The following is a 27,421-nucleotide window of genomic DNA, read 5'->3' as shown; positions in this document are numbered from 1 at the left end:
TACATTCTTGGATTGGGCGAAAGTAGTAAAGATATTGTTAACACCCCTGCCAAATTTGAATGAATAAAATAATAATGAGTACATATAATAAGGCTTAAAAAGGGAGAAATTGGCTTTACCTGTCAGTGCTAGGATTCTGTAGGCATGTCCGTTGACGACTGTCAATCATACTACCGCCACTTCCTAGCGTTGATCCTATTGCGTTTATCTTCTTTTCTCTATCAACACAATCGTGCATGTTTTATCCATCTGAGCCAGAATGCATTTCTGAAGAAGACAGCGTTTTTCTACATGTTTCGCTCAGTCTTCAGTTGAATAGTAAAGTATTTTAGCCTTTTAAAAATGGTCAATATGCATTAGTCTCTGTCCACATATATTGACTCACCTGTTTTAAAATGTGAAATTCAAGCTTTAGTATAAAATATTAAACCATTAATGGAATCGAAACATAACCTTGAATCAATGTATAAAAAAAAATCAATAAAAAACAGATTTTCTTAACCAGCAACTTCTTTAAATAAATACGGTGGGCAGCTTTGCCCATATCCAACACATAGACACACAAAGGTGGAATTGCTCTTCTCTTAATCCTGAAGATTGTCATCTTGCTGATCCAGGATGCTTTATAAACAGTCAACTGTTTGACCCTGATTGATTGCAAGCACAAGTGTTTGTGATGGTTGCATGCAATCTCATCCACTAGGACATCACACTCAGTCCAGTCGTGTGTCGACTGTGCACACCCACAAAGGTCACAGAGGTATATTGCATTGCTGTAATTTCATCCAATCCACTCTATCTAACCTTCTTCCTTACTCGTTCATATATAAAACAATATTCTTCATGTTTCATATGATTATGCAGAACCCTGGGAATCAGTATTCATTAGAAGCATGTTATCAAATAACTCCTTTTGTTGTTCAGGCTAAAAATGGCCCTTTTCAACAATGTGTTAGATGGCACGAGTGTTAAAAAGTCAAGAATGGACAGGACCACATTGTGCATCCACAGGGTGGTCATTGTGCGACAAACATCCACACATTCACAGGCTAAATCCCATCAGTGCATGTCGATACATGATGTTTATCGACTTGATTTCTGCTGATTAAATCCAGCTAAATCTGGGACTACGTTGGCGTTTAATCAGATCTTCACAGCCTATTCGAAGCTTTAGTCTCACTTGGATCAAACTTATAGATCTTATTTTATGTATTTTTTTATTTTTTTAAGATGCTCTGAATGTTCTGAGCTTCTGTTTTAATTCCAGTGTTATATCATGTGGAATGTTTCTCCAAAGTTGACAGCCCTTGAAATCAGATATAATAAATTTGATATCATGCTGACATCCTTTACACGTCAGCGTCTCGCGGGGTCCATCTTTTTGCGCATTTTCTTGCAAGACCTTGATCTCCATCTTGTGTGTAGTCTAAACCGCTAGGCCAAAACTTGACGTGTTTTCTTATTCCTCACACCAATCCAGTCTCTTCAATCACAGTGCCATTCATCCTCCTGTACTAGCATAAATTGAAAAATCCACACTTCCTTGCCACTGAGAGTGAGCAAATATTAACGGAATGCCAGATTTGTCCTCAGTATTGGACCCGTGACTGTGAACCAAAGGAGCAGATGTGTCTTCAGACGCACTGGGATTTTCTGTCATTTATTTTAAATATTGCTGCAATGCCTCTAGATTTGACGCCTAGTGTGGTGCTAGAGGCTTTTGTATTGTGAGTTTGTTTTCTGTATGATGCTCACGAGATAACCATCTTATGTAACGTAGCGACAATGTTATGCCCGGCTCCTCGGGCACTTATACACCCACAGCCAAGTAAAGGATGCATATCGCTGTGGGCTCGATTTGCATGTTGGGAATATTCTATAGTTCCTTACTGGAACGTCACATTGATATTTCTTTTTTTATATTCAGATAATTTTCCCACACTTTGAATATCCTGGTACGTAGAGTCTAATTAAACATGACTGAACTGCCGTGAATGCAAAATTGGCGGGTGAACCTCAAAAAGGGTTAGATAATGTCTAATTGATACCAGCGGCTTGTATGACTAGAATGAATGGAATATTTAGAATATTTTTTCCTTTAAAGTGAAAGTACATAACATGACAACATTTAAAGAATTCCGATAACCGAGTTTTAATGGCAACATGATAATAATTAGACTAAGCCAGAAGGTAAACAAGATGGGGCGTTATGAGTCCATAATAGAGCAGTCATCCCATAGGTCGTATATTCAAACCCCTGCCTTAGTATCCTTGAGCAAGATACCGAATCCCACATTTCACCTGATGCTGCGTAATAAATAGAAAAGTGAGGCGACAGTTTCAAAGAGCTATGAAGGTAGACAACGTGGGGGTCCAAATAGAGAAAGGAGAAACATGGGAGACACGACGTGTTCTTGTTTATGGCTGCCTGTCAGCCGTACACTTTCTGTGCTACCCAGTGTTATGGCTGTCTTGTAAATTATGCTGATTTACTGCTCTCACTATGTATCATTTATCCTTTTTACACATAGCACTGCTCACTGCTTTCAGAGGGAAGTGCGTGCCATGAAAGTGCTGAGGAGAAATGATCACAATGATTTTGTCAATTGTTGACAAAAAAGACTAAACACATCTGATAACTAAAATTACTTTAAAAAAACAATAAATAAATAAATAAACTGCCCCAATTTAGAGTGTTCAACCAGTCTACCATTCATGTTTTTGGAATGTAGAAGAAATCAGAGTTCCCAGTGAAAACCCACACAAGATCGGTGAGAACATGTACCGTATTTTCACGACTATACAGCGCATCGTATTTTTAGCCGCAGTGTCAGTAACGAGTGCTATTTCTGTATATTAAACACACAAAGGACGCACCGTTTTTATAGACGCAGCCAGGCATGGCATATATATATTATATATGGATGAATATCGAACCGCAATAGCGCTGGCTACAGGAAGCAGCCCTAGACTCTATTTCCGGTGCGCAGTGACTGCTGGGATATATAGTTCTTTTGTCAATACACCCAGGATGACGGCGAACACACTAATTTGGTGCTAGATGCACCAAATGCACGCTACACCCACACGCTAAAAACACGTTTTTAAAAAGGCAACGGAAGCAAAACTGAGTTCGGTTGTACTTTATTTAGCCATTTTACAATGTACTCACGTCATCATTTCATTTCCGTGACTTGGTCGCAAATCAAAAGTGACAGCGAGCCGTGAAAAAAGCCATCCGGTCGCTTGACATACGCCTCACGTAGCCATAATCTCATGTTGCGGTTCGATATTCATCCATATATAATATATATATGCCATGCCTGGCTGCGTCTATAAAAACGGTGCGTCCTTTGTGTGTTTAATATACAGAAATAGCACTTGTTACTGACACTGCGGCTAAAAATACGATATAGTTCGCAGTCTAGCTTTGAATGCTCTGTTGACGCCAACATCTAGCGACAGGATTTCTTTTGTAAATACAGCCGAAATGACGGCGAGCCCCAAATTAGTGTGCTCGCCGTCATACTGGGTGTATTGACAAAATAACTATATATCCCAGCAGTCACTGCGCAGTACTTTTTCTACAGGGAAATAGTAGAGTCGGGGGCTGCTTGCCGTAGTTGTCCTATCGACTAATTTATTTTATCGTGATAACAATTTTAGTATTGGTCCATATATAAAGCGCATTATAAGGCGCCCTGTCTATTTTGGAGAAAATTTAAGACCTTTATGTGCGCCTTATAGTCCTGAAAATACGGTAAACTCCACACAGGCTGACACACTACCTCACAGAAAACTAGCTTTTTTAATTTTTATGCATATCATAGACTGAAATCAAATTAAAGTTTGTAGAAGTGCTTCATGTCAGGTTCCTGCTCTGACTGCAGTTGTCCGCATAATAAGATTTGGAGCTGAACGGCATGGCAAATTAATAAGCAATCAACAGTGAGAGTTACACTGGCAGATTTTGTATATACTTCTGAACATGTTAGCATTCAAGAAGAAACATTTCCATATTTCTTTTGTCCAGTGTTTTTGCAAATCCAAATTCTGACATACTCAGTGATATTTTAGAGACAGCCTTTTAGGAAATTGTGCACATGTTGATAACATTTTATGCCGTTATTGTTTTTTGGGACGAGGGGTACTCCTTGTGGACATTTGCTCTGAGTGCAGCAGCTGCATTTGGAAGTTGCACTGGGGGGCAATGTTTGTGTTAAATCCACATCTCTCATTAAAAGAGATGAGTGGCTTTTGTGGTGCCTGGAGAAATTGTGCACGGGTGCAAATATTGATTCTGTTTATACTACTCTCCCAGTGGGACACGTGTTGAAGGTCTACATGGATAAATATTTGAACTGATTTAATGTTCAAAGCCGGAAGTTAGTAGAATATGTCAATAATATGACACTCTTATCATAAAAAAACAACAACCTGAAACTAAATTATCTTTATACTTGGACAAAGACAACATTTAGTGAAATGTCGGAAATTTATTTGCTAACTAAGAATAACTGGAGTTCCAAAAATTACCTTAACTTTCTTGATTATGCAATGCAACTACTGTGGTTATCTTAAAAAGGTTTATGGCTAATAGTATTTGAAGTTAAAAGCACATATGGTAAATGGAATCGCATCTCCAAAATGTTTTGCTTTTTTATTAACAATAAAAAGGAAATAATTTTAAAATAATATTTAATGTAATATATTTTCCGCACTATAAGGCCCAGTAGTAGTATCAATAACATAATAGAACCAATAGTATTTAGTTGCAGCTCTGATTTATAATACCACTACACAACAAATTTTGTTACTTTTTGTCGCCATGTGAGTTATCCATCTTTCTACATTTGCATACTTTACTTTGTAAAATAATGTGAAACAAGGATGGTTTTAATATTGTTTGGAATAAAACTGCTCTACATCCACAGCAGGAATTACATTTGTATTCTTATTTTTTTTCATTCCCACATTGTACACAGCATCGTAATTTTTTGGCGGGGGAAATATCTTTAAATAATTTTGAGTCTGTTTAAATATGTATGAGGGTTTGGTATAGAGCAAGGGTGTCAGACTCGGGTTGGTTTGCGGGCCGCTTTAATGTCAACTTGATTTCACGTGGGCCAGACCATTTTAGATATAATATTTAGATTTATTTATTTTTACAAATGGATTAAAAGAACTGGATTAAAAGCCTTGAGTATTCAGTTTTTTATAGATCTGAAACAATGTATATTTTAGCTTTTTTAAATATATTTTTTAGATTTTACAAAATGATTTTTGAACTAAAAACACAGAATAAATTGATTAAAAAATTACAATTATTGATTTAAAAGGGGGAAAATCAGGAAATTTAACATACATCTATACTCATCATTTTAATTTGATCCTAAAACAGAAAGTCGGCACTCATCATTTACATTCCCGGGCCACACAAAAAGATGCGGCGGGCCAGATTTGGCCCCCGGGCCGCCACTTTGACACATGTAGTATAGAGCATTTATATAGTCTGTCCTATAAAACAAATGTCCACCAATTGCGGGCGAGTGTGGAATATATTCGGCCTGATGATAAGGGATTTGTGTATTTTACGGAAATAGAAGCAATTTTCTATGTCCAGAAGGATAGGAGGTGGTTGTGTCAAACATTGCTGTGAATTCGGTGTTCATTTTCACCGAGTAAAGCTGCTAAATTCATGGTGGCGAGATAATACAGTAGGTGTTGATTAAAAGACCGGGACACTGAAGTGCCATGTCTCTAAACAGTCTGTACACACTTTGTGGTAAATCCAGTTTTAGGTTTTAGGGAAGCATGCTATCTTGGGTGTGTGTGGACACAGCACATGTAAATAGAGCCACAGCCAGCATGTGTTTCAGCGTTGCAGCTGAGTTTATTTGCCATGTAAGAAATAAAACTGGTCACTCAGATGTGCTGTGTGTGTGTGAGCTATTCCATTAGATTAGCCTAGCAAATTGATTGTAAGCTTGTAGTCGTTCATCGGAAAGTGCCGCTGATTGCAGAGGTGGGCGAGTGCGTTGCCTCCTAATTTGATCTCGCTGTAGCTAATGCTGTGTGCATTATAGCAGACAAGGCAGATTGGGATTAATGTGGCCATCAGATGAGCAGGAATGGTGTGGAGGAAGTGGGGGTGGCCTGTTGGGGATAGCACTTAGAATTGGGATCAATAAAAGTTAAAGAATGACAGAGGCGTGATCCATTCACAAACACGTCCCATGGAGCCTCTCACAGCAGGGTGAAAGGCAGACTACATCCTAGACTGGTCATTACTCAGTTGTAGGGAAATCCAGACAAAATAATAATAATAAATATTTCTGTATTTTTATTCAGTTAAAAACAGAGATGCATTGACTTGCATTTTCAACAGATTTTGCTCAAACTGATTTAAGCATGTTAACCAATTCCTCAAACTGGCAATATTCAGAAATTATTGTTTTTTTGAAAAATAAGAAAAACAATGAACACTTCATACAGTTGGTGCAAATAATTCAACTCCACATAAAATACTGAAAAAGTTAAGTATACATTTGATCTACTTTTACAAAAACTTTTGACACTGATGTGTTTAGTGCTTCATATTATAGATGCAACGGTTTTGTTTTACTTTTCTCTCGGCAACTAGTTATTCCAATTTAAAATATTCTCAATTACCATACCTGTTTATACAAAGTATTTATGTAACATGGTTTTGCCGACTTTGAAGACGTACTTTTCTGGAAGTTTTGGATTGAACTTTAATCTTTTTAACCTCATAGCTTCCTTCCTTGAAACTAACCTCTTAAGTAAAAGCAGACAAAAAGAGAGCAAGTATTATAGTGAATAACGATAATAAAAGGTCTGTTCTGCACTCTGTCCCTATCCACCTAACCTGGCCACATTCACGTTGGAAGCCAAATGTCACATTAGCATGTCCCACGGCTGCGTTCCATTGATGCTTTGATATGCCCTGTTGAGGGGGCACTGCGGTTTCCACCGTGGTCCTTCCAGTATCTACAACTGTTGACCGTTCAATTCAGACTTAGAGAATAGGCTGTTGAAAGGGGATTTTTCTTGAAGAGATAATCCAAATGTGTGGGTCAGCCCTTCTTTAAGTTGTGGTCCACAAGTGTATGGTCATGGCGATAGTTTTAGTGTTGTCAGATAGTGAATGTTATATAAATGAATTTCACAAACTCGTCGTCACAATTTGGGGTTAGCATGAAGGATCTTTATACTCAATCTTGCTTAAGCCCTACTATTATTGTGTTTCTGAGTTAGATGAAGAAAAGAGCTACAGGATGTCTTATTTGAGAGTTCTAAGTAAATAAAATCGTTTGAATTCTGCTTGCTGCTTGATGGGTGTACAAGGTATTTTGGATCTAGTCTTATATAATAATAGCTTTCTTCCCCAATTTGTAAATAGAACCTTTCATTGATATGTCAAAAGAAAGCCTTATTCTGGAGGTGGCTCTCAGCCATGACATCTTTTGATGGCGTAACTGTGGTAAGGGTGATGTGATATTGTTATTATGACGCCCCCACTGCCCTCCACTTCTCTATGGTCTGTTTAAACCTTGACGAACGCATGTGATGTTTCCAAGAGACGTGCTTGGCATTGGGATCACACAAATGTGACTACCAGAAGCTATGCGCATGTTAATCAAGTCATATTTATCACGTTGCCACTGTTGGGTTTTTATTCAAATGCAAGTTCTCTGGCAGCCACAACACACTTTTTTAACTGGCATGTAATTGTTAACTCTGACCACTAATGTCATTTCCCAATTAAATACCATCCCAAAAGTACTTTTAACTTAGTATGCATGCTATCAGGGTAACTAAGCCATTTTGAAAACATAAAAAAGGGAGTGTTCACACTGCATGAATTTAAAAAAAATCTGATGCGCGCATAGGAGCAAAGAAATCGGAATTGAGTGTAAAGATAGTCTTAAAGATATTCCACCCCAATCATGCTTGAAAGCTTTTTCAATTTTTTTTTTTTATGTGCGGGATATTTACAACAATCTTACTGGATTTTTTGGTGGCAATTTTATAGCCAAATGATACAATTTATTGTCACTGAGAAGAGTAGGGAGGCATGTGAAATATTTTCCTATTCTTGGCAGGGAAGGCGGGAGGGGGTGGGAAAGGCAAATTCTAGAGAAGCACTGCCATAAATGCAGTCAAACAGCCTTCATGTGCCACTCATCGTGGGCTGCTTATGTCTTTAACGCATCTCACCAAAGCTCCTCCATAAATGACAATCGAGGCAGTTGCGTTTATTACAACCATTCAGGAGGCTGTCGCTCAGAAAAGCAAGACAGTGCGATGGCCAGTGTGAGAATACCATAAACATCTTCTTGCCGCTGAACTCTGCAGTGCGTTAGACGTGATGGGATGCACCCGAGTGCAATGAAGAGGAGCGAATGCGCATGAAGAGTGAAGAGTTCATGTGGCCATGTGGACCACTAGACAGCTTCCCCCGCTTGTCTGTTCTGCCTTACTTGTCTACCAAACCGCCTGAGCTCAACTAATTGGATAAAACAGTGCTGTAGTATTGATTCAGCATATTGATAAATGATATGAAGTCAGTTTATTTTCTCGTGTACATTTTTCACTCAATGGATGCAATTTCACAAAACCTATGTCAAATTTTCTGCCTTGGTCATTGTAGCAACACTCAGTTGTAATTGATTTTTAATTGAATATTCAACGTAGGGTACAGATTGCATTTGGCCCCTCTCTAAACAACAGTGGCGGTCCGTGCATTTTCTCGTAGCGCCTTCAACGGGTAAAATCCACTTCTTAGCATTTAATGATTAAATATTTTACTCACCAAAAATCCTTTTTAACTGTACACAATATCCATCCTCCTTTCTTCCTTCTTTTCTATCGCCATCGAAGCGGATGCTGAAAGTCGAGCCTGTCCTGTCGTATTTCTGGCATAGTCCGTCTTGAAAATGGCTTTAAATCAACACAACAATATATTTGAGTGTGCAGCTCGGTCCAAATACAGTTTGGTAGCTGTGGCTAATCACTAGCTAATCATAGTTGGTGAAAGCGATGACGTATCCCTACGCCTGCGACAATGCATTGTGGTGTTGCCAACTCGAAATCTGATTGGTTAAAGCAACAGTCTTATCGACGCTTGTTTAATGCAGCAGAGCCCGCAGAACTGATTGTGAAGGCCTTGAGGCAGATTTCTGACCCTGGCAACAAATAATGGCTGAAATGTGATTGGTTAAATGCTTCAATATGAAAACACACATCTGGAAGCAGTGCAACCAGGGGGAAAAGCAATGAAAGGAAGCGAACAGACAACTTGGAATTATTTAATAAGTATTGATGGCCAAAATATAATATATGATTCCGATATTTCTTAGGCCATAGAGAAGGCCTTGAAGGCCCTGACGGCCCGCCACTGCTAAACAAGACACATTTTTGCGCAGGTATGTATGGGTATGTGATGTGACTCACCGGTGAAGCTTGAGTTTTAATCAGTTGTTAATGAGGGATACAGCTCGCATCCATCTTTGACCATGCGCCAATCTGCTACGCTTTCATTTATGGGCGTCCTTCTCACCAGCACAAAATCAGCTATGAGGAATTCTTTCATACGAATCCTCATTCCACCCACGGGACCCGTTGGCAGCAAAAATTTTCTCCACATCTTCATGTCTGGGGAACTTTTTCTTGTTGGGCTGAAAATGAAGATAAATAGTTGTGATGGTTTTCATGTTGCAAACGAGGGACAAATTAACATTTCCTTCCTCGGCTCATTTATTTGCATATTCTGCATACGTTCTCAGCCCATGGGCGGCTTAACTGTCAGCTTGTTTGAAAATGACAACAGCAGTTAAAAGAACTCATTTGTATTTTTAAAAAAGTTACCACTCAGTTATGTTTGGAAACTTTTTGTTTCATTTTGTTGACCCTGCAACAGAGTTCAAATTAAACATAAATAATAGTCTAATAGTGGACAAATTGTGGCGATCAGCATCAATCCATTTTTTTTCTGAGTTTTCCTTCATTATGTTGACAAATTAAAAAATTGAAAATATTTATTTGTTTTTGAAACCCCAATTGGAGTGTTTTGTCCACAGCTTAAAGGCGCTTAGCAGTCAGCCGTGGTTGTGAATCATTTTGTGAGATATTTATATTTCCACCACAAATCCAATTATATAGATGATGTTAACCTGGGGGCATTGCATTGGTTGAACAAATGGAATTATGGTTGATGATATTTATAAAATCTATACACACAAAATGGTAGCTGTTGTTTTACTTGAGGGGGAAACCAAGTATAGTTGTTACAATGAATTGAAAACATGATGAACTGATAGAAGTTGTTTGTTCTTCGGCACTGCTTGCGCTCTTGCAAGACCTTATGGGGGGGATCTTAACAAAATAGCCCCCTTTTCTCCTGTATCTTGTTATTGACATATTTTTTTTGTTTTCTCTTTAAAAAGGGGGATAGGTGATGTGCAATTCCATAGAATCAAAGTATTATAAATTTCACAAAACAGTTTAACAACAGTATTATAGCTTAACCTCGCCCATGTCCTCCTGGCAAGTGCTCTATAGCTAACTCGATTTGGAATCATCACCCTAACCTCAACCACAGCCCAGGCAACCCTAGCTGATTTGAAGCAAGATTGCATGGCTGACTGCTGCTTAGCCAATATTTTTTATTGAACACAGGAACTCAGCGGAGATTGCAAATCTGGGAGCTGTTTAGGAATACCTTCATGTAACCACCTATGTGTGTTTATCGTAGGTGCTTTGTTGTGATGCCGTTGATATTCTAATCTAAAACTTCAACCCGGGATCACTCCCATTTCAACCGATTTAAAAATATATATATATTCATGAAGAAACGCCCCTAAGCTGCCGCTTAGTCATATAATGTCTTAGGCCAGGTCTGCTTGCCCTGTTTAGATCCAGTAAAAGGTCGACAACTGCAAATGTCTCCAACTAAAGACAACATTTACCTCCTTCTTTGATTCTACTTTTATTGCTGTCTTTTGTAAGTACTGCACACAGGCAGTCCTGTTATTAGGTTTAAGTGAAATCTGTTAGCAGAAGGTGCTGTTAATTGTAATCATTAAGCCATCGTTAATGCCATGGTGATGGGGCTTAATTGGTGGCCTGTGATTCAAGCATGGATGTCTTTTAAAAATAAATAGGGGAAAAAAGATGGTGCCAAAAGAACAGCAATGTCAGGATTGGAATAGCTTCCAAGTCGCGATACTATATGTAGGGTAAAGTATTTGCTCCTTGCTCTGAAAATCTGTTTCCTTCCCTTTTTTAGCAGTACGCACATTGTTGGAACTTTATCAGCTATAGGTGCCTGTATTATATGAAAATGGTATTTGAAAACCATCACAAGCCACGTGTTTGACATGCCTGAGCACATTAGCTGTAATGATTTCCAATGTTAGAAATGACTTTCTGATACAAAGGTTGGATTTTCTGAAGGCAAATTTTCTTACAATTCTGAAGCGCTGAAAAAAAAAATCAGCATGTTAATCTCCAAACGGGAGTCTTTTTGACATACATCTGTGACAGGAATAAAAAGCGGAAGAGTGCCCATTTTTTATTGTTTTATGGAGCACAGGAAGCCATTTTCCAAAGCAGAATGGCCTGACCAACCAAGATAACATGGACATTGACGTGCTGATAAATAAATTCTACAATTCACTTTTTACCACAACAGTGTGACAGTGTCTCTAGCAAAATCATTAATCAGATACACTGTATATATAGTGCTTTAATGTAAACTCAATTGTAAATAATGCCTTATCAAGTTAGGTGCCACATTGTTCTGGTTCTTCGTGCTCTACTTAAGAATTTAAATGATTTCTGCTCAATACATCGATTTGTCCGTGCATAGTATATTTATTACTCATTACTTTGAAATTCTTTTAATCAGGGCTCTTTGGTTTTACCATGTGCCTCATCTCATTGTTTGGGTCCATCTTTCTAAATAGACAATTTAATTTATGTCACAGCCACATTAATCACAGACTTCTGCCCACTTAAGCTTGATGGATTGGCACAGTAAAGATTCATAGGTGGCATAGACTCAAGTCTGATAATAATGATAGGGGCTTCATTATGTCAATGCAATTTAACAAAATTTAAATGTTTCTTGCCTGACAGATGAGCAGTGATTCACGGCCAGGTCCTCCGGGTTTGCCAATGTAGTGCATAGAGACTCATTATAGCCCATGTTTGAATGGTCCAACCATTAGAGGACGAACTGCAGAGGAATAAAGTCAACTTTTTCCATCTCAAAGCCACAGTCCACATCTACTTTGCTTCCTAATTGTATCTCATTAGAGTAGCCACGTGAATACCTCACACATTAGACTCTGTGATTAATGTCTCAATAAATGTATGGGTAATATTTCTGCCTATCTAATATGAAACAGCACTCCTATTCATGCAAATGACTGATATTTTACCACAATTTAAAAAAAAGTTCAGATTTAGGCTGTTTACAGAATATGTAAATGTGGTGTATAAACAATGGGTTGCACACCTGAGATGATTTTGAGTATGTGGTAAATAAAGCCACTCTCTCAAACCTTGTGGGAAGTCAGCCTTGCTCATGTAACATTACTACTCTCTAAATATTTTTCCACCCAGTGCAGATTTTTTGAAAGCTCAATTTTCTATGCTTTCTGCTCAGAAAAGCCAGCACACATTCTGCTGATTAGGCAAAAGTATATTTGGATTTGACTTGGTTTCTTCAGTAATGACCAATGTCCTCAATAAGATTAAAGTCAGGAATTTGGAAAGTCCATTCTGAAGACTAGGTTTCTAGAATTCTACCACTTTTTTATGTGTGTTTGGAGTTATTGTGTTGTTTGAACACCCAACTGCGCCCAAGACCCAACCTTCAGGCTGATGATTTTAGAAGCTAAAGATGTAGCCAGAGGACATTAAATTTTTCAGCTACATACCAAAATAACCACTTTAGACTATCCTTTAATTGTGCCTCAGAAGGTGTGTGAAGTACATTGCAACTATTCTTTCTCTGTTTTTTTGCAAACTGAAGTGTTTTTTTATATCAAAGCGTAGCTGTGAGGTATTACAGTATTTGCAATAAGCACCAGCATCTTATAGGAGGGGCAAGCCTTTTATCGAGGCCCCAGTGGTCACAGATGATCCCACAAAATCCAGAAGTAGATTGGCAGGCAGGTCAAAGATCGCCCCATAATTTCAGTTCCCATTCTTAGAGGCCAGTGGTGGGCAAACTATTCCACAAAGGGCCGCAATGGGTGTGGGTTTTCATTTCACCCCATAAAGGGGACACCTTTTCATCTGGTGTCCTACAAGTGCCATAAGTGGATTGCAGTCAGGTGCTTCTTATTTTCTACAGAAATCTCATTGGTCAAAGTGTCTGTCCTGGATCGGTTGGAACAAAACCTGCACCCACAGTGGCCCTCGAGGACCGGTTTGCCCACCCCTGTTGTAGGCCAATTTTTGCATGTCCAAACACTTCCAGGTGAAGCTTGCCATATAGATGGTGGAAGATCTCCGGAGACAACAGCCTTTGCTGACAAATACAATACAATTGCACAGTAGCTCATCAAGCCTGCAGGTATTGATTGCATGGGTCCATGGACAGGCTGCAACAACACCCCCCCACTGCTACAAAATGCCGTATTTCCCCTCTTCCAAAACCACCGTTTTTATAAAGCAAACCAATTTTCAGCCCCTGGCGCACAGATATTCTCACCTAAACCATTGTTTTCCTCAAAGGGGGATGGACTAAGTCTGGGCATGGTGAGGAAGGATGTCAAAAAATAGCTTGATTGCAGGCAGAATGAAAATTCTCTGTTCCGGGGAAATGTGTTCCCAAAAGGGAGAGTCCAAATTGGACACCTCAGTAGAGGTGTGTGAAGGAGTGTTTTGTCTCTTATGGGGCACAAGTAGAGTGGAGTCTGTGGCCGTCATAGCGTCTCTGGTCAGCAGGTTCTGTCACAAATTGCCACCATCAGCTTTGGTATTAATTGCTCAATTCTAAAATTAGATGCATGTGTTGTCTTGTGTGGGACTGAAGCCCTTTGAGCTGTGACCATTCATGCCGGCACCTTTTTTCCTCTTTTTCCGGCTTGCTGTCCTGTTTGTAAGGTTTCGAGGCATAATTGGTGTTCAAGTCACCGCGCAAACCCAATTTCATTAGAGGCATAGGCACAGAGGTAGAATTCTGCAAGGGTGTAAACATGAGGCACTCCACATGCCACTTTGTGTTGAAATCAATTGTTCTTGTTGCTGTCACGTCATCGCAGTCCAAAATATCCCTATGTCTTAATGGCTGTTTGAACAATGTCCTGCTTGAGTGAATTCTGTCTGAAAGAAGCAGGAGCAACTAAATCCCGCCTCTACTTTTACACCTCTGACTCACCAATTTGCGGAGAGAGCCAGTGTGAAAATGGCCGGAGTGTTCTGTACATTAAACCCAGAGATTGAAGAGGCCTACATCCATCGCCGAGGGTCACGATTGCCTCCATGTGGCTGTGAGTCACATGCTAGTTGGAGCTTGCCAGTGTGATGACAGGTCTGAGTGAACACTTTGTCATCTGCTCGTTTTTCACCAGCGCTCATCCTCACCCCACCTTTAGGCCAACAGGGACTGTCACAAGGGTTCAGTGGTACAAAGATGCATGTTCCCATTTAATGAGAAGATATACCGCAAATTCATTCATTCATTTTAAACACCACTTTTAATTGTCAGGACCGCGGTTGCCTATCCCGGCTGAATTTGGGCGAAAGGCAGACTACACCCTTGAGTGGTCGCCAGTCAGTCGAAGGGCAGACCTAGAGACAGATAAACATTCGCACTCACAATCACACCACCACCGAGCGGGAATCGATCCCACGCTGCCCGGACCAAAGTCAGACGAGTGAGCCATTACATAATTCGCCGGCTATATACAGTCCAATATGTACATATGAAACTAGTGTGGTTTGGTAGCTCCAACAAGGTTAAGAACCACTGTTCTAATGCATTTATTTTAGATGCAATCTGACAATGACAACCAATCAAAAAGAATTTATTGGAAAACTATCCTCGTTACACATTTTCCAGAACAATTATTTTAGAAGGAACTTGCCAGATATTACGAGTATTCATCAGCAAAATTAATTCATTGCTCTTGATTTGTGAACCACCATATTTCTTGGGAATTAATGTGTCAATTAGCAATAGGTAATGCTGTATAAATGACTAGCAGAGGTTTTCTTAAGACATTGCCTCATGGAAACCTATACATCACTCTGAAAGAGAGACAAATATAACATTGATAAGAGCACATTTGCCACTATATTTATATTGGATTTACTGCATTCAAATGCTACCTTCCCCCAAGTTTTGATGTCTGCTGCTGTTTTTATCATGACTCTAAGGGAAAATCTTGTCCATTTGCAAGTCTCCTAGCACTAATCTCTTGGCCATGAGCCAAAACAACTAGCTTATCAAGTGCAACAACGAACAGATGCATAAACCAGGAAGCAAACACAGCCATACACAAAAAGATATCAATGAAAATGCATTTTGATTCCTCCTTTTTTGAGGTCTTAGCACATAGACTCCTCACTCGTGTTGTAGAATCTGTTTGTATTGCATAATGATGATACAATGAACCCAAATTTTGTTTTGTTACATTTTGTTTGGATTTTGTTAGCACCTCTGTTTTTGTTCTACTGTTTGTAGTTCTATTTAAGGCAGGGATGCTGCATGCTCACAGAGCAGCTGCTAGAAGTCAAAGACACAGCAAAGTCCCATGAGATCATCCCCCATTTATGTATGTGTCCCTCCATATACTGGCGTATACACATTCTTTACCGTCTATATAGAGAGTTGTAAATAACAAGAGCCACGGTTTGACTGCATCACTTTACACACTTTTACAGTGTCTATTCTAACACCTGTGAACACCAACAATTATTTGATTATTGCAGTGGCATAAGTGATTATACGGAAATCTGATTTAGGGACATAGGTTCAATGGTTGAACTACAGAATAGATAGTGTCAAGCTCACTTTTGACAGGACTGAAATGAGACTGTGCCTTCCTGTCAATTAAGTTATCTCACACAGATCAACACGTCAATACTAGCTAGCCACTATTTGTCAGCGTTATGTTGTTTTTTGAACACTTTGCCAATATATAGATCTAAAAAACCATGACCAATCCACCCAGATTTAAAACAATTTACATTTTTTGTAAATTGATTTTACAACGTAATGATTAGCACTTTTAATCTATAATAATAAACGGTAGTAAAGGTAACTTAATCCCCCACAAATACCTAGTATTTCCAGTACTGATAGAAGACCAAGGATGGGAACAATAATGAATATTATAGTCAAATAAATAAAAAATATAAATTGTCCATTCTTTAAACTAATTGTACTTAAATGCTTGCAGTCAATGTTCTCATCTCATTTGTCTTCTCACCGGTGTCCAAACCTCATATTTAATAAAGTTGTATATTCCAAAGACATACAGCTGCATAAAAAGCATCAAAATAAAAATAAATACATGTGAATATTAAAGAAGGATGGACCGCGTTGCTTTGTGACTTCAGGAAAATTGAGTCTCTTGTGCATCGTTTTCCTGCAGGAGAATACTTAACGATCCCAACAGCTTCCACACAGAAACCCGAGTTAAGTGGATGCATGTTGACTTAATGACAGGTTGTCGGGGAGTAGACGACGCCTAGTCAGACATGCCGTATGCAAGCGGACACAGAAGGCGGGGAAAGATACAACATCTCACTTGTCGTATAATTAAAACACCCATGCTGGAGGGAAGTTTTGATTATGGCAGGACAGTTAATCTATCTCCTTGCTCTCTGCCTAGAGGAAGTATAGATTTCTGGTCAGAGAAATATGAATGGCCTCAACCAAAGCTTGGCTCTATTCTTTGGTTACACTGCTGCAGAATGCATGTGTATGGTTCTAGTTAGGTTTGGGTACTAACACCAGGTATTAATTAGAGTTTTTGGCCCTTTACGTTTGACTCCCCTTCATTAGATAGTTCAATTGCAATGCACCCATGTATTCACCTATTGCCACCCGGTTAATAGAATGGAAGTTAGCAGTTACAGAGTAAACAGGTTTTTAACTTAAAGGGCTTGTAAAATGGAACAGTCAACATTACTCAGTTCATGGATTGGAACAAATAAGAGTTTGTTAACAAGCCTGTCGAATTAGAATGAAAAGAAAACTTAGTATTATGCCTTCAAAAAGGATTTAAAAAAAATCTTGGCCCGGTAGATCTCAGATGCTGAGTGTGTTTAAATAACGTCCCGCTGAAATGCCAACTGTCATTCATTTCATATATACCTTTATACTCTATTCTGACACTTTTGTCTGCTGGTGTGCTGTGAGCTTTAATGAATTAATGAAAATATGTGCTTTGGATGAATGAAGGTTGGGAAACATTGCACTACTGTTTATTTGACATAAATACGTTGAAGGCAAGTTGGCAAAGTCTTACGCAGAGCCACCTGCTGCGATTTCTTCCTCGCAAAGACAAAAGAAGATCGTGATGAATCACAGACTTTGTAGGCTGCTGCTGTGTTAATGAGTGAGATGATTTCCTGTTGTCATTAATAAGAAGGATTACCTGGAGCTCCTCACTGCTCCAGGGTTGACGCCGCTTACAATGCGAGGGAAATATTATAATGAACATGCTGGGCACTTTAATAAGATAAATGTTGCAGGCTATAATGCTCCTCTAAACTAGTGCGTGTCTTTCCCTTTTCTCATGTATGTTTGTGCGCATCTACCTTTATAGTAGTCAGATGTCTGTCTCGATTTTTTTTTAGAACATAATGGAGGCAGGTTCAAGGAGATGGGACCTCATTTGCATAGTGAGCCGCAGGTTTTTTTTGTGTGAGTGCAAGAGATGCCAGGTGATTCATTCCAGCTCCTGGTCATATTTTGGAGGAGATTAGATTAAAACCAATCAGACAGACAAGTTCACAATGACCTCAGTGTAAAGTGTGTTGTGGGACTGGCTTAAAGCGTCCAGTATGTCTGTCTCCCTGCCCGTCCTGAATAGACTAGGCCACATGTATCAAAGTGGCGGCCCGGGGGCCAAATCTGGCCTGCCGCATCATTTTGTGTGGCCCGGGAAAGTAAATCATGAGTGCCGACTTTCTGTTATAGGATCAAATTAAAATGGAGTATAGATGTATATTAAATATCCTGATTTTCCCCCTTTTAAATCAATAATTGTATTTTTTTTCATCATTTTGTAAAATCTAAAAATATATATAAAAAAGGCTAAAATAAACATTGTTTTAGATCTATAAAAAACTGAATATTCAGGGCTTTTAATCCAGTTATTTTAATCCATTTGTAAAAAAAAAAATCTAAATATTATATCTAAAATGGCCTGGCCCACATGAAATCGAGTTGACGTTAACGCGACCCGCGAACCAACCCGAGTCTGACACCCCTGTCACTAGGCGGTGTTTTTCTGATGGTCATCCATGGCAACACTACAAGATGGAACATTTTTTGCCGAAAACAAAGAACATTCACACAGTGAGGAGCAGGCAATCATGAACATAAGTAATGTTATTTTGCACAATCCAGGGGTCTAATCAAGTTGATGCTTGTTACTGAATTGTAGGGAAAAAATGTACTAAATTGAATAGAGAAAAGTTAAGTCACTGTAATATTGTACATTTTGCTCACTTATTTCCTCAACGTACACCAAATTAGTTTTTGGGAAAATAGGATGTGAGGGGTCATGCACCAATGCTGATGAAATGAATGCTCACTGTGGCACGAGTATTAACAGTATACATTAAAAGTTCATGGTCGTTTGCTATTGCAATCTTTGGTTAAACACTTTCATTATTTAAACAAGAGACGCATGCGCTAGGATTCATTTTTGTGCCAGAGTTGTCATTTTACCTGTCTTCTATGAAGAAACCATTAGACCAAGCTTGGAAACATTTCCTCTTCCATGAGATGTCTGATTTCCCAGGGAGATTACTGTAGGACCAAGACGAAATATGCCGGACTCTGTAGACAAGAATATGTTCTAATATTTATAAAACAACTCACATTTTACATACCACAGGTGAATACATGTATAGTATTTTGATCTACTCCATAATACAACTTGTATGCAGTAACATGGGTGGACATATATTCTACCAAACGTCCGTTCTACCAAACGTCCGTCCAACAAACGTCCGTCCTACCAAACGTCCATCCTACCAAACGTCCGTCCTACCAAACGTCCGTCCTACCAAACGTCCGGTCGACCAAACGTCCGGGGACCAAACGTCTTTCGACGAAACGTCCGAGTACCGTGTGCATGTATGGCAACGTGATATTCACATCATTCAAATCTACTTCAACAATAGGCATCACGAAGATATGGATATGGATTATTTTTGTTCCCCCTAAGCAGATGCATTTTATCTTAAACATGACCTCTCTTGTATGTTGACAGGAAAGGAAACTGTCGGCCTTCCCAAACATTGAGATTTGTGACCCGTCAGTCACCAATTATATGGTGCCACTCTCCCGCCAAACTGATTTCTTTGTCCCCGAGATGAGGGATGAGGCCAAAGCTGACGTCAAAGAGGAAGAGTCTGATGAAGACCGAGGAACTGATATTACAGGTATTATACTACACGGAGGAGATAAGTGCCTAATCTCCATCATCACGCATGCATAGGCAAGTGCTCAATTATTTCACCGAGAGCTCGTACAACTGATTGCTAGTGACTGAGATCTGATTCCGCTCTGTTGGCGGCGACAGCTTGCATCGTGTGCAACGACACATAAAACACATTTGACACTAGGATCACTAAGGACATGGAGATGAATGAGACTTTGTAATTGTTCTGTCATTCCATGAACGTGTGATCGAGCGCAATGTGGTATTACCACTATCGCGCGTCCACGCCTGGATGAACTGTCAACAAGTACAAATGACTAAATAAAGCACATGATGGACTGAGTTGCTCTCTGTCCTTGCAAATTCTGAAATGGATGTTCAGCTCACGGCAGCTGTTACATTCTACACGCAGTTAATCTTTTGAACAAATTTTGAAGTTTGAACAGCCCGTGTCAGTGTTTCCCCAACTTTTATTGAGCCAAGGATTATATTTTCAGTAGAATAAATGTAAAGCACAAAAAATATAAATCCCTAAATGTCAGAAATTAGGTATCTTTCTGTGAAATCTTTGAGCCATGCTTAGTTACACACGGCACTTTTATTCTTTCCAGACAATTACGTTAATTCTAGCCTCCAAGCTTTTGTGGAAGTGCATTTATATTGTTCTGCCATGCACTAAATCATTGGCATAGATAGGTGAGCAGAGATATGTTTTCCCTATGTCGAATTTTCAGACCAATTGATTGTAATTGGATAATTCTCTGCACTATGCATAAAGTTTCAAGTGGAAAAGTGCTTAGAAATCACTGTCTTAACTTCGACAAAGTTGCACTGCAACTATTTAAATGTGACTTGGCATAGCAAAATGAGTTTGACATTACAGAGATATTGCGATTTAAGAGGCAAGAATGATTCACTACGTGAAATATTCAAATATGAGATCTTAAACGTTCAATGTTGGAGTTGCACTGTTTTCACAAAGAGTGACTATTCTACAGTTTTTACACTCAGATCAGGTCCCAATTAGCTTAAATGTCAAAGAGAAAATAAAAATGCATGCCTTGCAAGAGTCTGGGTCTTAGGAGGTTAAATACAATGGACTAAAAAGTTCATATTTAAACCTTAGCTTTCTTTTCTTTCCACCTTATGTAAAAATAGAAAAATAAGCACGTGTTGTGCCTTTACTGCATTGTCTAAATAAAGGTTGTCATTGGTTTCAGCCCACCAGAAGTTATTTTTCTCTCTCACTAGGAATCTCAATATTAATATTCCTGTGTTTTATGCTCTGTTACCAGCACTTAACACATTCATGAAGCTTTTTTGTGGCCACGTGGGGGGAGAGGGAGCCTTTATTTTTGCAGTTGGACACAACTTAAATGTTCTCTTTTATAGAGTCACTGAGTGACAGTAAATTCTACTGTAGTTTGAGCTATAGATTCCTGGATCTTATTAAATGGACGGTACTCAATGCTGTAGTCACTGTGCCTAATTTCAGCATTTAGTGCACTTGAGTCTATAAATTAGTATTAGTGCAGTGTTTTCCAATTAAAATTAAAGACGGCAAACACTTGATAATGCAAGATGTGCATCACGATGATCCCAAAATGCTCTTTCATTCCACTTGTAAACAACATCCATCCACTCCAACTTTTTGTCTCATCAGTGCTCCTTCTGTGAACTCTAGACAGGTCTTTTATACATTACTGCAGATCTATAATAATCCCGTTGGGCCCAATTTAGCAGCTGAACTAGGCAAATTTCATCGAAAAGACTTTTAGGAGTCCAGCTGGCTTCAACTGGGGTTACGTTTTTATGACTGCACTCTGGGGTCATCTAGCATGCTGAAGCACCTCCTCAGAGGGGCTTTCCAGACAATTATCACTAAATTGAGCCATTATTTCCCATAAATGTCCTTGTATGGTAGAGGCATTTTCTACTGAAAAGATCATCTGCATTCATTCAAATTCTCATTCACACCTCGGTGAAGAACATCCACTTGTTCTGCCTCTTGTTGTTACTTGCCGGATAATGAGAACATTTCTCAATCCCAGATGAATAACCAAAAGGGGCATCTTTATAGATTACACCGTGTGATAATGACATGGTGATTGAACACCGTCCTGACTTGACATGTTTTTGTAGGAACATTTATTTGGAGTACGGCAGCATCACACGTGTGTGCAACAGCACACTAGAAATTGAAGGCTGTGAGCGCATGCCCTCTACTTGTAACCTACAGGTAACATAGGCACCAGTAAGTCCGCAATTAATTATTCAGCACATTTACAAAAACATAAAAATTCGGCTTTATACCGACTGATACAGCCACATAGCCAAGTACAGTGGTACCTCGACCTACGATCAGCTCTACCTACGAAAATTTCGATCGAATAATTCGCCCTAGATACGATCAAAATTTTGAGATGCGACCAAGCCAGGTGGCCATGGCACTGTCTTGCCGCATCTCTTTCGTGTATAACAGATATCTACAAGCACTGAACTTCCTTAGCCTGTTAGCTCCCGCGATCGCTTATTCAAGACTACTTCTCGTTGGCAGGTGGTCGTGCGTTATCCTATTGTGAGGACATTTGTGTGCATCATTTTCGGAATTTTTTGAAGGGAATACAACCGCAAACAGCCCATCGGTAGCGAACGTGAGGGTCAGATTTCCGTACGAGTGCGTTGTCGTGGAAATTGCCTGCAATTTGACTCATTTTAAACTCCAACCACTTCATAGTATAAATTACCTTCTTATTTTTCATTTGTGTTTTGTCGATTACCCGCGTACATGTCAGCCATTGAGCATATTTGGGACGTCCTGTAATTATCCATCACCTTGACATAGATAATCACTAAAAAGGAGAGGGCCAACATTGCGCAGGCCACAATCGTCAACAACCAGATTAACTCATTGCACAGATGCGTTGCCCTGTGCAAGAACAGAAGTGGTCACGCCACTGCTTATCTGCCCCCTTGACTAGCTGGGAAAAAAAGTATTGTTAGTGGAAACAGGATGAAAAAGGATGAGAGGGAATTTTAGCACAGGGTGAGTCCAGTGTATCATCTGCACAGGAGGGAGCAGCTGGAAGTAATACCATGGTCAAGTGATGGCCGTCATAATCTGTAACATATTGCCATTTACGAATTGGACTTGGCTTACTTGCTCCAGTATGACAGCACCACATGCAATATTGTACAAGTGAAGTAAGCACACCGTGTCAGTCACATGATCAGCCTGTAATGCTTTTGGATTCCAACTGCTTCCGATCAGTGACTCGCTCGCTTTTGTGAGCTTCGAATGAGGAGAAGCGCAGTGAAATGTTGCTTGAGAGACACTAATGAGGGAAGTTAGGCTTTTGTAACTTAGCCAAAAAAACAGCACATCACACCTTTAAGGTATAGTCTTCCCACTCATGATTTTTTTTTTTAATATATTGAAGCTGAGCTACCTAAAAATAATTCAATGAGGACATTTATTAACACATTGTTGATGTTAATGATCACTTCCAGCCAATCCAGGCCAAATGGATGGCACGCCTGCCTCTTCAATATAAATATTATACAATATAATTAAAGCATTTTGTTGCTAAATAGTTGAGGATGTTTAGCTCCAAACCTCCTTCTTCCTGTTTGGATTTTTCTTTTTTGAATGCTTGCATCAGTTTTCATCATATAATTCAGCCTTCTGTCATTGCAAAAAATATCGAGAGAGTCAAAATTATTAATTCACACTGCACCATTTTTGCTAATATTCATATTTTCAGTAGTTCTCATTTGATTGGTTAAAGTTGTTTCAAAATTGCATTTTTTCTAGAAATTCTGTCTTATATTTTCGTATTATTATTCCACATCAGAAATTATTTTACCTTGGAGTCACTTGCTAACCATGTTAGCAACTTCTGAAGCTTCCACAAAAAAATACATTTGGTGTATAAGTTTGATTTTATTCAAGCAAATACAAATGCAAATAATTACTGTATTTTCCATATTATTTTAAGGTTTTAATGAAAGAATGAATGCATGTATTAATTAAAACTGAGCCTCAAATTTAAATCTAGTAACAAGATAAATGGTACTCATAAAATATGAATGTGGATTAATTAGGTGATTGGCATTTCGTTGTTGCAAATATGCAACATCTGCTTTGACCTGGTTCATAAAATATTTAAAATAAATAAATAAATAAAAATAGATGCACACTGGTTGTAACCCCCAATAACAAATAGTATTCAATTGAGTGCCCCATAAATGGTTCATCATTGCACCCAGAAAAAAAACAAATACAATGCCATTAATGGTTAGGACACTGCTTACCACACATTCAATGCTCAGTAATTATTGCGTGAAACCTAATTTTCTAATTAGTTGGTCACTTCAGCCTACTTCTCTCATCCTAGGTGCTGACTCTCACAGCGATGCCAGCTCAGGAAGCGGCGGCCTTCCTTGGGACAGTCGAGAGACGTCCCTGGCCGCGTCCACGGCCGCCTCCTTAGCCTCATCCCTCCCTCTGAGGGACGTGGAGGACGCGCAAGATGCCGCCAAGCACAGAGACGGCAGCGAGCGCGGCTCCGAAGACTCCCTGGCCAGCGGCTCATCCTTCGAGGAGCTCGACATGGATCAAGAGTAGCAGGCGGGGAAGGAAGAGGAAGAGGCCCCCCAGAGTGTTGATACGAAATCGGGTGAACTTTTGCAAGAGGAGAAGGCAGAGAAGAAGAAGTCTCCAATGAACGACGTTTGAAGAGAAGGGATGTTAGCCAGGTAAATGGTGGCTTGCGAGAGAGAGGCTCGGTCTTTGTTGTTGTTGCTGGTTGTCCGTCGCTATGTAACCATGTTGCTGGAATTTAAACCCATTTATGCCATATTTGAATCCTTCTGTTACACACCGAACCTATTAAATTCTTACCATCTCATACTGAAACCAAGTGTTGTCACTTAAAAAAAACTACCGTATTTTCACGACTATAAGGCGCACATAAAAGTCTTAAATTTTCTCCAAAATAGACAGGGCGCCTTATAATCCAGTGCACATTATATATGGACTAAAATTGTTATCACGATAAAATAAAATAAATCAGTCGATAGGGTACACCATCCTCTACAGCTCTCACAACTACGGCAAGCAGCCCCCGACTCTACTATTTTCCCGTAGAAAAAGTACTGCGCAGTGACTGCTGGGATATATAGTTCTTTTGTCAATACACCCAATGGATTGTGGCCTGGCAATCGGCATCAACACAACTTTACGAAGCAACTTTGATGGATTTGTGGGTGATGATGACGTGAGTACATTGTAAAATGACTAAATAAAGTACAACCGAACTCAGTTTTGCTTCCGTTGCCTTTTTAAAAACGTGTTTTTAGCATGTGGGTGTAGCGTGCATTTGGTGCATGTAGCACCAAATTAGTGTGTTCGCCGTCATCCTGGGTGTATTGACAAACTATATAACTATATATCCCAGCAGTCACTGCGCACCGGAAATAGAGTCTGGGGCTGCTTCCCATAGCCAGCGTTATTGCGGTTCGATATTCATCCATATATAATATATATATGCCATGCCTGGCTGCGTCTATAAAAACGGTGCGTCCTTCGTGTGTGTAAAATACAGAAATAGCACTCGTTATTGACACTGCGGCTAAAAATGCGATGCGCTGTATAGTCGTGAAAATACGGCAAACAAAAACAACAACAAGAAGAACACACCAAATGGCCTCAGCCCATCTTCCAATGACAGATTCTTCTTTTGACGTCACTTTGTTATTTTTAGTAAAGCATTCCTTTTATAAAATTTTACTCATGAGCTTTTGGTTTGCAGTGCTGCAGTCTAAGTTAGTTCAAAAATGTAATTCATTTTTTTTTGCGAGGATTGCGCTTTTTTGCAGTTTTCTACGACTGTGAATGCATCGAGAAAGTCAAAATAGCTTCACAAAACATGTATCCTGAAATAATAATGCTTGGTGATAGTGTAAGAGATTAACTTACTTTGCAGGTCACTTTATACCCCTGGCATAGATAGACGGATAATTATTATTATTATTTTTTTAAATCTTTTGGGCCAATCAACCAAACAAACCACAGGGTTGGGACCCACTGAAATACATGGTGTTGGTGTACCTAATAAAAAGGTACACATTCAGTCGTCAGTATTCTTTTGTAAAACGATTTTATTTGTAATATTGTAGCCAAGTCTAATCAATCATCATAAATGACTGTGACAGATAAAAAATTATGTACAGCACATGGTTGTGTATATGTGTGTATAATAATAAAAAGTAAATGTAAAGGTTCTATCGTCGCAGTTTGTTGCACTAATTTAAATAAAGTCACGGGTATTACTTGACAGTGCATCTTGTCTGCAAGAGTTATTGCACAGAGCCACTCTAGCTGAACACAATTGCTTTTGTCGTGCAATGTGGGCGGCGGAAGCAGACATTGTTGCACATTCGTTAGCCTCTTATAACTTATTCCGCTCACTTGAAGTCACATGCTCTTTATTTATGACAGTAGACATAGATGGATGTCTACTTGCCATGGATTCCATGGGTAAAAACTGCATCTCTCAATATGGCCACGACAGCGACATACATTGACTGGAGGTGCAGAGGCCGAGCCTATCCCAGCTGACTTTTGGCCCCAGGTGGGTGACACCCTGAATTGGATTGGATAACTTTGGTTGTAACAGCCAGTTGTCAGACCACACTATAAATGGTCATTTAAAAAAGAAAAAAAGCCTTACTATACTTTGTCGTTTAAAAAAAGTCTTACTATACTATGTCGTTTTTTTAAAAAAAGCCTTACTATACTATGTTGTTTAAAAATATACGGTCATAACTTGTTTTATCTTTTCTTTTTACAACTTCTAGAAGTCCTTCTCAACTATTCGACAGGGTAAACAATGAAATATCGATAACATAAATTTCTTGCTATAACCGTCATAGACACTATACAGCAGGGGTCGGGAACCTTTTTGACAGACAAACAATTCCTATTTTCTAATGTTATTTTTTGAGAACCATTCTCAGAATTGAAAAGTAAAAATAAATGAAAATTTGTGATTTATTTTTTGGGTCATTTCACCACTTTTGAAGTACAAAAAGTCTCCCAATTCTCTTGACAACATTGTTATGCTGCTAATAAATCAGTATCAATGAGATCATGCATGCAGAAGAGTAATAAAAAACAAAATTATGATTAAAGTGGTGGTAGAGGTAGTGTCAACGCCACAGTGACGCTCTATTAGTGCGTTCGGGACTCAGCTTTCTCACCTCACCAGTGATTTACCTATTTTACCTCACAGATTAGTGGAGAGCCATATGCACCCATGGAAAGAGCCACATATGGCTCCCGGGCCATAGGTTCCCTACCCCTGCTATACAGGGTAATGGCGGCCGAAGGTAGTGTACTGAATGTTAGCATACATATCCATTTAATCAGTGACAGGGTGTCTGCAAGTTGGAAAATGTGCAATTTTAGACTATTTTAGACCTTTTTTGACCATTGTGGGTTAAATTTAAGACCTTCCCTAAGTATTAAAAAATAAGAAAAAAGAGACCCAGACTGCATTCAACTGATATCTATTGTCATTGAAATAAACAGAGACTAAAACACGCAACAGTTTCAGTTTTTTTTCAGATTCATTTGAAATTACTTCCAGCTTCCCCCCAGGATTTTAGGAGACGGTAATAGAGCCCCTATCAATGTACGCGAGACAAACATGCACTGATGTATTTTAAAGCAATATGCTATCTTTTTTCCCTTT

General features: G+C 39.1%; 1 protein-coding gene and 1 long non-coding RNA gene across 2 annotated transcripts in view; one reads left to right on the top strand and one right to left on the bottom strand.

Annotated features, from left to right (window-relative positions):
* tex264a (testis expressed 264, ER-phagy receptor a) overlaps window positions 1–24,574 on the top strand; it is a 43,687-nt gene extending 19,113 nt beyond the window's left edge. The window contains exons 3-4 of the mRNA XM_077602297.1: window positions 19,494–19,665; window positions 24,062–24,574. Of these exons, the coding sequence (XP_077458423.1) occupies window positions 19,494–19,665; window positions 24,062–24,291 (402 nt within the window). The 3' untranslated portion in view covers window positions 24,292–24,574. The remainder of the gene's footprint in view (window positions 1–19,493; window positions 19,666–24,061) is intronic.
* LOC144075360 (uncharacterized) overlaps window positions 1–27,421 on the bottom strand; it is a 34,271-nt gene that overhangs the window by 6,064 nt on the left and 786 nt on the right. Inside the window, exons 2-4 of the long non-coding RNA XR_013300544.1 lie at window positions 18,947–19,057; window positions 9,478–9,701; window positions 120–218 (exon numbers count right to left, since the gene is read on the bottom strand). This is a non-coding gene — a long non-coding RNA (uncharacterized LOC144075360). The remainder of the gene's footprint in view (window positions 1–119; window positions 219–9,477; window positions 9,702–18,946; window positions 19,058–27,421) is intronic.

The sequence above is a fragment of the Stigmatopora argus genome, chromosome 6 (genome assembly GCF_051989625.1).
Source record: "Stigmatopora argus isolate UIUO_Sarg chromosome 6, RoL_Sarg_1.0, whole genome shotgun sequence".
Lineage (NCBI taxonomy): Eukaryota > Metazoa > Chordata > Actinopteri > Syngnathiformes > Syngnathidae > Stigmatopora > Stigmatopora argus.
Note: the sequence above shows the minus strand (reverse complement) of the source record. Positions and strands in the feature narration are given on the sequence as shown.